At 41.7% G+C, this 10085-nt stretch overlaps 1 protein-coding gene across 4 annotated transcripts in view; it reads right to left on the reverse strand.

The window, feature by feature from the left end:
* Window positions 1-10085, reverse strand: part of ATRX (ATRX chromatin remodeler) — a 157098-nt gene that overhangs the window by 50076 nt on the left and 96937 nt on the right. For all 4 annotated transcript variants that reach the window (XM_075068804.1, XM_075068803.1, XM_075068805.1 and 1 more), the window contains 3 exons: window positions 8392-8522; window positions 7966-8054; window positions 7596-7768 (listed from right to left, as the gene is read on the reverse strand). In XM_075068804.1, coding sequence (XP_074924905.1) covers window positions 7596-7768; window positions 7966-8054; window positions 8392-8522 — 393 coding nt within the window. The remainder of the gene's footprint in view (window positions 1-7595; window positions 7769-7965; window positions 8055-8391; window positions 8523-10085) is intronic.

Consider the following 10085-nt stretch of genomic DNA (forward strand, 5'->3'; position numbering starts at 1 on the left):
AGGTCGCTAGGTGCTTTCCGAAGAAGTCCAGTCCAGGCGCTTAACCGCTCACGGAAATACAGGGGACCACCACGGTGATGGAGACAGAAGTTGCGTGGAACTCAATGTCGTACGGATTCTGAGGGTATGGCAAGAAAATGAAAAATTATAAGAAGAGAAGGGGATGAATATCACCGTTGTGATGCCTCTAGAACCCACTTGTCCAGGTGTATTTCTGCCATTGGTGTTAAAATTGGCTTAGGACGATGTCCAGGAAGGACGCAGTTGGTGGCAGTTACAGTGCGCCGAATAGGGCGACGTTTTCGAGACCCTCAACAAGAGTTCAATTTTTTTTATTTTGAGATTGGGTATCCAGAGATTTGGGCGATGCGGCTGGTATCTGACCTCCCCTAGTCTCCACCCTCTTATGGTGTTGCGTTGTTGTTGTTGATCCTGAGCTCCCGGGGAAATGCTGAGTATATGGAGGGTGCGCGGGCGGTGGTAGGTCTGATATCTGTACTGTCGCCTTCTGTTCGTAGAGATACCTAAGGATCTACCAGAGTTGCCCTTGAGTCCTTCATTTGAGTTGCACCGCACCCTCATTCTGGTGGAGCAAAGAGTATTATCCCATCAAAAGGAGAAACCTCTATGGTGCTCTGACCTTCGCGAGAAAGTAGCAAGAGGAAGCCAGAACCCGGCGCATGACGTGCCGCTGAGCGGTGGATCTTGCTGCAGTATGGTGAATTCAGAGCTGCTGTCAAGGCCGTGCACGGATATGAGGCTTGGCTCAGAAACTAAAGCTGTAAATGGTGTTTCTAGTTGTGCTGGATGTGCTTCATAAAAAGTGCATGAATTTTTGTAAGTTCGTGGTCGTACTTTCTAGATTGCGGTATAAGTGGGAATTCATCAAATGCAACGTTTAGAAGAGATATTACCTTCTAGCGGACCAGCAGGTCTAGAGCGTTTGACCCTCTCTGTTGGTTGGGGTATGTGGCGGAGATATTTTTTTTTTCACTGATTCGGCTGCGTCCCCTACCAAACGGTTTGTGACCAGGCATGTGAGAAGGATATCAGAGCCTTGGAGGGAATGGGGCAGGTGATTTCCGGTCCGCCTGTTGCAGTTAGTACTGGATTGTGGCTGGAGTCTGCAGATGGATTTCAGCAGTGCCGCAGAAAAGGGCTACGTGCATACATATAGTTAATTCGCGTAATGCCAGTCTGGATGACGAAGTGCGTTGCAGGAGTCTGTTAGCCAATGTTGTTATCAGGTACTTCCTGCAACTGATTCTAAAGCTCTTTGGCAACCTTTGAAGATTCTATGGAGTTTTGAAAATCATCTTGATGGGCAGTGGGGGGAAGAAAAGTAACGCCTCCTCAGGTATTGGATCAGTGGCTACGTCAGGTAATACTGGGTCAGGAGTTGTATAGGTTAATTGATCCCTGGAGGATGGTCGAGGAACTGCGCCTTAAGTGCGTCATAGGGAGGTACTGGACGTTCGAGTTAGTGTGAGTAGAGTAGCGGATCGTGCTGCGAAGGGAAGAGATTGGCCACGAGTCTCCAAACTGCCATGGTGGTGAAAAGGCATAGCAGGTAGCCATCCAGGCGTGAACACCCAGGAGTGGATCTTTGAGGTTGGTGGGAACAGTTTGTCCTGTTGTCCACGGGGACCAGGATGTGAGGAGTAAATTTTTGATTGCACTGGCACAGCAGCTTTGGTATGATTCAGGACTCCTGCTCCTGGAGAAGGCTGGCTCGGACCCTGAGTCATTTGTAATAGAGAGCATCTTCCAAAAAGGGCGATGCAGTGTAGGTGATAGGAGGTCACTTGAGTGAGAAGTAATTATGAATAAAACGAGTGGGGGCAGTCTAGCAAGCAAGAGAGAGTTCCTGTTGAGAACCCGGGCTGCACCGGAGTTTTTAGTCTTGGCTCCATGTCAAGTGCGAGAATGCCGGTGCCGCAGCGCGGTGCTGTGCCCAATAGCAATTATAGCAGGCTGCGGTGCCTCTGGCCTCCGTCGGTGCCTGAGTTGTCCCCGGGTGCCGCATTCATTGTGGTGCCGATAGGTGCCACAGATCGAGGCAGGCAAGTGAAGCTGTAGCCTCGCACAGAAAGCTCTGCACGTGCCGCCCAAAGCACAGGTGGGTTCAGCGCGGGGCTGCCGCATTCATCACGGTGCGGACAGGTGTTCACAATCAGCAGGCAGGCAACTAGAAAGCTCGTCGCCCTCGTGCACCAGAGCTCAACGACTTGCCGCCCAAAGCACCAGGTGGGTTCAGCGCGGTTGCGCATTCTTCAGATGCCGATATGGGGCTCACAATCGAGCAGGCAACGAAGCCTGGCGCCTCGGCACCAGAGCCGCGCGCTTTGCCCGCCGAAGCACAGGCGGATAAGCGCAGGCTAGTGACCGGAAGGAGCCCGGTTCGTCAAACACTCAGGCGGGGAAACTGAGCGCTACAGGGAGAAGGTTTACCACATGACAGGTTCTCTCTGATATTGTGGAGTTTCTTTTTAGCTGTCTTCTTAGTTTTTTTTTGCGGATTAGAGCTGGGTCGGAGGCAGAGTCCAGGGCCAGGGTCTGAGAGACTGAGTATTATTTGAGTAGTGGAAGAAGTCTTAACTTTAACTCCTCTGTCCTTTCACTAGGATCTAGAGCTTAGCGTTTGTGCGTGTAGAGGGCATTTTTGGGGATATGAGTGTCCCCCAAGCATTTTTATACTTAGTAGTTTGCCCATTGCAGAAAGAGGTAGAGTCCTTCGAAGAGGAGGGCAGCGCTTAAAGCTTGTGGAGCCAGGCATATTTGAAGCGGAGTGAGCAAGACACGAGGAATTTTTTTTTTTTCTTTTTTAAAACAGTAGGAAGAAAATAGGCAACACTAACTAGAGCTTAAGTTAGACAGGAGAAAACTGGCTAGGCTAACTACAGGTATTTTAAGATGAGGAAAGAAATATTAAGGAGTCTGCTGAGCTCCGTCTCAAGCCAGGGGCAGTAGAGAAGGAACTGAGGGTACCGGCCGCGCATGCTCTCTAGTGACATACTCAGAGTGAGTGACAGGTTCTAAGCATGCGTGGCTGGTAGGAGTACTGCTGTAAAGATGTCCGATCAAAGGCGCAGGGGTGCACCGACACCTAAAGTGGAGCACCCACAGGGACATCTCTCGAAGAAGAAAGAATACTGTACTTGGACCTTGGAGTTATCTAGTTCATCCAACCAGAGCTATGCAGGATTCTTCCTAACAACACATTTTCTTGCATTTAGGGGATAGGGGAAATAGTTTTAACTTAGCTCAATGATGCAAAAGGCACAATATACAGGCAGTAATATCAAAACTCGAGTTTGGAATTTATTTCTTTTGCAACAATTAACATCAAGTACAAAACACAATTATTTTTTTAAACACATTCCTGTTAATGGCGTCATCCATATTTGCCTAGAAAAGGGATTCTAATAATTAGTTGTTTAACAAAAAAAGCAAAAGGAGGAGACAATTTTTATATGATTATTAAAAATCCATACTGAGGTAATACTCAGAGTCCTTCATCAGGAAAGATCCTTTGTACTAGGCACTGTACAAGTACACTCAGAGTCTCTCTCCAAAGAGTTTACATTTTGTTTTGGAACATAAATGTCTTCTTAATTCAAGTCTATATAACGTTATTGACTTGAGATCATAAATAGCTGTCTAATCTGCTATTTACATAAAATGTTGAGTTAACTTGCCACTTCAATACTCTAATAAACTGACTTCAGTCAACCTTCGAGCAAGTGATGATACTTTACATATGAGTCACTCTTCCTAAAAATGTAGAAGATTAAAAGGGGTAAATCTGACAAGCTCGAGAGAATTAGGAAAGTCTGTATCTCACTGTATTTCTGTGCCAAAATAACTGCATACCCAACAAAACAAGCAACATTTGTTTAGTTCTAGATTTGCCATTCAACACCACCTGGTTGTGAACTATTTGAAATACAGCATGCTCTCCTTCCAGGGTATCAGTATTCTCTCTCTCTGTTGTGAAAGACTGTTGAATTCAAATATACATGAAGACTTATTTGCAACCTCATCATTTGATCCTGAAATGTAGACAGGAATCAGGAGCTGACTTTATTTATGTTACCTAAATTCTTTTTACGGTGCTGTATGTTTCTGCCTTTAATCTCCTTTGCTTTAGTGTGAAAAATATTGATTTATTAGAATTACACTACAAACCTTCTTTCACTTAAAAACTTTGATCTTACTGAAGTATTTACTTATACAGAATATTTTTCTCCTATTATCTTGATACTAATTCAAAACATTCAACTTTTAAGACCACATATAGCAAATTAGCTGAAAGGCAACTTCATCATGACAGAACAGTCATCCTCAACATTTCTGCAAATACCTCCTTCAGTGCAGAGGAAGAAATTGACCTGCAAAAGAACTCTCATTTGATAATTTCTTTGCACGTATTTTTTTAAGCATACTTTTAAATAAATGCTGAATTCTGTCCCTAATGTAGGCTGGTGTGACTGTGTTTAAGTCATGTTAGTGACATTGTTTGGTGTTAATACCTGTACATCCACAACGTAAAGGATGCAGGCTGTGCACGTCTCACCTATCAATATCTGTTTTTGAAAGTATGTATGTATCACACAACATTTAGTTGTACTGCTGCTATATGAATTTTCTTTAAAAAGTTAAACAGACTGTGAAATCAGCATAAGTGTATGAAAGAACCACTGTATATATCAGGGGTGGGCAAACTTTTTGGCCCGAGAGCCATATTGGGGAATAGAAATTTTATGGCGGGCCATGAATGCTCACAAAATTGGAGTGGTGGTGCAGGCTGGGGCTGAGGAGTTTGCGGTGTAGGAGAGTGCTCTGGGCTGGGACCGAGGGGTTTGGAGGGCAGGACGGGGATCAGGGCTGGGGCAGGGATGTGGGAAGGGATCCACGTTCCAGCTGGGGGTGCAAGCTCTGGGATGAGGATGAGATTTGGAAAGCGGGAGGGGGATCAGGGCTGGGGCAGGGACATGGGGAGAGGCTCAGGGAGGCAGGCTCTGAGCAGCATTTACCTCAAGCATGGTGTGGCCCCCGACCCTGCGCCCAACAGAGGGACAGACAAAAAGGGGAGTACAAAGAAACTATGAGACAATATTGGTCAGCATGCTAGACAGTGGTTTCAACACAGCAGCAGCCTAACCATCATTAAGCATTTTGTACTCATGACAAAGGAGCGTTTAAGGAGAGTTTTGAAGGAGTATGATGAAGTAGGTGTTGAGGAAGTTTACATGGAGGTCCTCCCAAGCATGGGAGGATGTGCAAAAGGCCCTTGTTTGAAAATTTAACAAGTGGGTGATGGAGGCTGGAAGCATGGGCTGACTGAAAGCAGGAGCTGACATCTCAATAGTGAATGAGTAAGGATAGGTAGGGTGAGGATAGGCTGTGAAGAGCCTTTAAAGAGAGGACAAGTAGCTTATGTTTGATGCAAAAGCATAAGGAGAGCTAGAGGAGGAATGCAAAGAGAGGGGACATGTCAAAGTGATGGGCAAGGAAAAGTATCTTTACAATAGCATTTTGAATGGATATGAGAAGGGCAAGATTACATTCATCACTGCCACAGAAAAGAATGTTGCAGAAATCAAGGTGCGAGACATCCACCTCCGAGAGAGGCTGAGATTTTAGTTTGGACAGAAGGAGGCAGATCTGGAGTAAAGGTAGATCTAAGAGAAATAAGGTGTAGAGGGAGAAGCGAAGGTGAACAAGGAATACCACAAAAAATTGGAAGGGGGTTGGGAGTGAGGAGAATTCTCCAAAGGACATACCGCAGGAGCAATCAGAGAAGGAGGAGAACTATGAAAGGTTAGTGTCATGGAAGCCAAGGGAAGATAAGATTTCAAGAAGAACACGGTCAATAGTGTCAAAATCAGCTCACAGTTCAAGGAGGACAAGGATGGAGTATTAGTTCAGCACTTCGGCTGGAAAGAGGTCATTAGGGAGACTTTGGTAAGAGTGGTTTCAGTGGAATGCAAGGGTCAAAAGATAGACTGGAGAAGAACCCCAGACACTGGCTGTAGACAGCACATTCAAGAACTCAGAGATGAAAGGAAGAAGGGAAGGGGGCAGTAGTTGGGAGAGGCAAATGGATCAAAGGTGTGTTTTTTAAGATGAGAGAAACTGAAGTATGCTTGAATTGTGAGAGGAAAAAAAAGAAGAGAGTCAGAGTATTGGAGAAGAGTAAGGAAATGGATGAGAACGTGGGTAGGTGAGCAGGAGATGGGAGAGCATGGGGTCACTGGGAAATTTGAGGAGGACAGTAGATGAGAAACTTCTGTGTCTCTGAGAGAGGAGAAGGAGAGAACTATAGGAAGAGAAGAGAAGTCAAGCCTAGCAGAGGAAGGTCACATTGTATTTTATCAACTTTTTCTTGGAAGAAATCAGCAAGATCCTGTGTGGGAAGAGAAGTGGAGACAGGAAAGGAAGGCAGCCTTCATCCCTTATGTTACTGAATCCCATCCTTTCAGACAAGACCCGAGACACAATCCAAGATCCACCAATAAATCCAGATGAGTCAAATGCCAGTGAATGAGCCACTTAGTTCAAAATGATACTTGTATGTGCAAGGGGACAAGTCTATACTTATATGTACGATGGGATCATATCTATTCCCATCTTAATCTCATTCCAGAATTTGCACACAGGAGACACACTCACAGCAGTCTACAGTGCAGGTAGACCTTTTATATCTGAAGCAAGATGGAACCAGGGCAAAGCCTCCTCGAACTCACACTGTACCAAGCATCCATTTTAAAACTACGTATATGAAGTTAGATGAGGTCATGGATAATAGAATCTTTAATATTATCCACTAACACTGGAGTGATTTGTGATTAGTAAGAAATGGTATGACAGATTAATCTCCTTTTTATTATTATAAATTAATGCTGGTAATATATTCCTATATATATTATCTATATATAAAAGATTTACTTACAAATGATTCCCATCACTCAGCAGAAACAGAAAACAAGATTATTTAAAAACTATTTGAAAGTGAAGTTTACAGATGTATGCAGGCTGAACAACAATCTCAAAACAGCCACCTTATTCTAGCTCTATTCAGCCATCTGCTAGCTCAACATCCAAATAAAATTCCAGATGCATCAATGAATTATGTAGAATATTGTTGTCACTAATCTTTCTGTTCACATTTCCTCACAGATCCCATTTAGAAGAAGGTGAAAAGTATCACATTTCTCTATCATCCAACAGCACCGTTCACCTCTGAATTCTACTCTGAATCGATCTTAAGTTTTACAAGAATGGGTATTTTGCTCAAAAATAAAAGAAAAAAAAACAATTATTTGTTAGTTGCTCTGTCACAACACAAACTCACCTTAGGCTGATTTGCCCGTTGTTTTCTAAAAGATATATCATTACAAGTGTATCTATATTAGGGTTTGTTTTGGGGGAGGGGAATTGGTGGGGAGAATGGCTTTATTGAACTGAGGACTTATCAGCTGTAACCAGGCATAGTATAAGCAAGGACTGCACTAATTCCCAGCCTTGTCAAGATCACCTTTTTTCAGAATGATGCAGCATGATATCCTGGTTTACTTGTGCATTACACTTACCTTCATCTGACTTTACAGCCAATGGAGGGTTGTTTGCAAGTTCCTCTACATTTCCTTCTCCACCCCCACGAGATCTTGAATTCCAGACTTTAATCACTTCAACATCATTATCACTTCCACTTCCACTTGAGCTACTCTCTTTCTTTGCTTTTTTCCCCTTGGATTTTTTTTTCCTAGAAACATAACATTGTACGTTCACTATTTAAAAATCTGCAGGTGAGAGATCCAACAGCTGTAACAGTAAAAAACAAAAACACAAAAAACAGCCCCCCCCCCAATTATTGCTTAAATTTTCGTTACTTTAAAAAAAAATTAATTGAACAGAATTTAAATTAAGCATGTATGTTTCACCCAGAAAAGCTCAATTTACTTAGCATAATCATCAGAGCTTAAACTCATTGAAGTTTCATCTGAATCTGAAGCTATGAACTCATCCAAACTGTCTTCATCAAAGTAGCCCTGAAAAACAAAAATTAATATTCTTAAAACAGAGATTTTATTAAGTATCATCATCTAGACTGAAGCCTCAATTAAACACTTAAAACATCTGTTTATTCTTCATTTAAACAAACGAAGAGTTCAGTGAGAGATCAACATTTCAAAATGTTTTAATGACGACAAAATTTCCAGGAAAAAAGAAATTCTTGCCATAATTGAAATAGCCAGCAAAATCACTGTGCCCCACAGCAACAGAAATTTCCATTAATTTGCCAAAAATCTACCTAGCATTTATCATGTCTTATCTGGAAAGTTTTCAATAAAGGCAGAAGTATGTATTTTGATATATCTAATTTACCTTATTTTCTTTACTAATATAGTCCAGCTGCAAACACCAAGGGTGAGTCCAGATTCTGCTTAACATCTGGAAGTCCTGGAAAAGCTTAGCTCCAGCTTTGCCTCTTCCACCTTCACTGCCACTACCTACACCTGACAATAAAGTTCAGATTATAGAATGAAAGCTTGAAGTAAGTTTGCCATATACTGTTCCCCCTTTGAACAACACATTTGTTAAGTAAAGAATGTTCTCTCCAGGTGCACATCTCACATTGTAATTTCTCTTTTGAAGAGTTCAAATTACCTAGTTAAAGGATTTTTTCCTAGTTAAAATGGTCAAAATTAGATTTCCATCTTTTTTTTGATAATGAGTTACATGATAACATTTTTACGAAGGAGTAAATTCTTTCTTCAATGGGAATTCATATAAATCCCAGTAAAGGGGCCCTCATGTTTATTCAAGTTTGTAAAAGCAATTATTCATAAAACCTAAGATTAATATAAATGTTATGATCTTTTAAAGTTTCAATTAATTCAGATCATTTTCCTTGCATATTTTGTAACTTTAACTGTGTGAATCTAAAACAGCCAGAAGGTATAAATACCTTGTCTATTTTCATTGACCAAGCTGAATTTGCTGCAAAAAGTGAACAGCATTTGCGGTGAACGACTGGATTAAATTTTTTTTTTAATTTTTAATAGCGTAAAGCAGAGGTGTCCAACCTATGGCCCACCAGAGCATTTCATAAGGCCTGCGGCCTGCTTCAACACAACATAGTAACAGATGATTCATTAGTGTTTTGTCATCAGGTTTACATCATTTGTGTGTTCTATGCTGTTTTTTTCCCCTGTTTTCTATAGACAATAGACAATACCGTACATAGAAACAACCTATCTAAATACATACAAAACAATCTGCTGGCTCGTACACATTTGTGCTTAGGTTTACATGGCCCACCTGTGCAATAAGGTTGGGCACTACTGGCCTAAACAGTTGACAAAGAAACACTATCAACTTGAAGTTTTTGAAACTGACTTATTTGTACAGTGAAGCCCGTTTACAACAAAATAACTGGGAAAATCATACATTTTCTGAATCACAAAAATAAATGCCTGTGGGTGAACCAGGCTCAAAAACTTGTTCAAGAATTTCAGTCAACAGGCTATATAGAATAAGATTGTAGTAAAATGAAAGCATAAGGGAAAGTATTATAGCAAGCTGCTTTTTGCCACATTATAAAGAGTTACTCTATAGTTAGCTCCACGTAATAATTACTCCTTTAAGTTCCTAATAAAATGTAAAAATAACACTGTGGTAGCTGGGATGGCTCTCACTGATTTGGAAAGGTCCCTACAAAAGCGCAAAGTTCAGATGTCCTAACTCCATGTTACAGAAACAGAGAAGAGACCATCTCCCCTAAAATCTGTCATGCAATTAACAAAATTATTACAGATGATATACAATATTTTCTACATTAATGAAAAGTAGAAAAACTATTTTCAGTATTTGGAGTAAAAACTAACTTTCTAAGATTATGTATTTTAGTGGCAACTTGTACCACATCTGAAAGTACGTCAACAAAAATATATATGCTTGCTAGCATATATATATATATATATATATATCTACCCCTGGAAATTTCCACTACCTGCGTCTGACGAAGTGGGTATTCACCCACGAAAGCTCACGCTCCAAAACGTCTGTTAGTCTATAAG

The sequence above is a fragment of the Chelonoidis abingdonii genome, chromosome 8 (genome assembly GCF_003597395.2).
Source record: "Chelonoidis abingdonii isolate Lonesome George chromosome 8, CheloAbing_2.0, whole genome shotgun sequence".
Classification (NCBI taxonomy): Eukaryota; Metazoa; Chordata; order Testudines; family Testudinidae; genus Chelonoidis; species Chelonoidis abingdonii.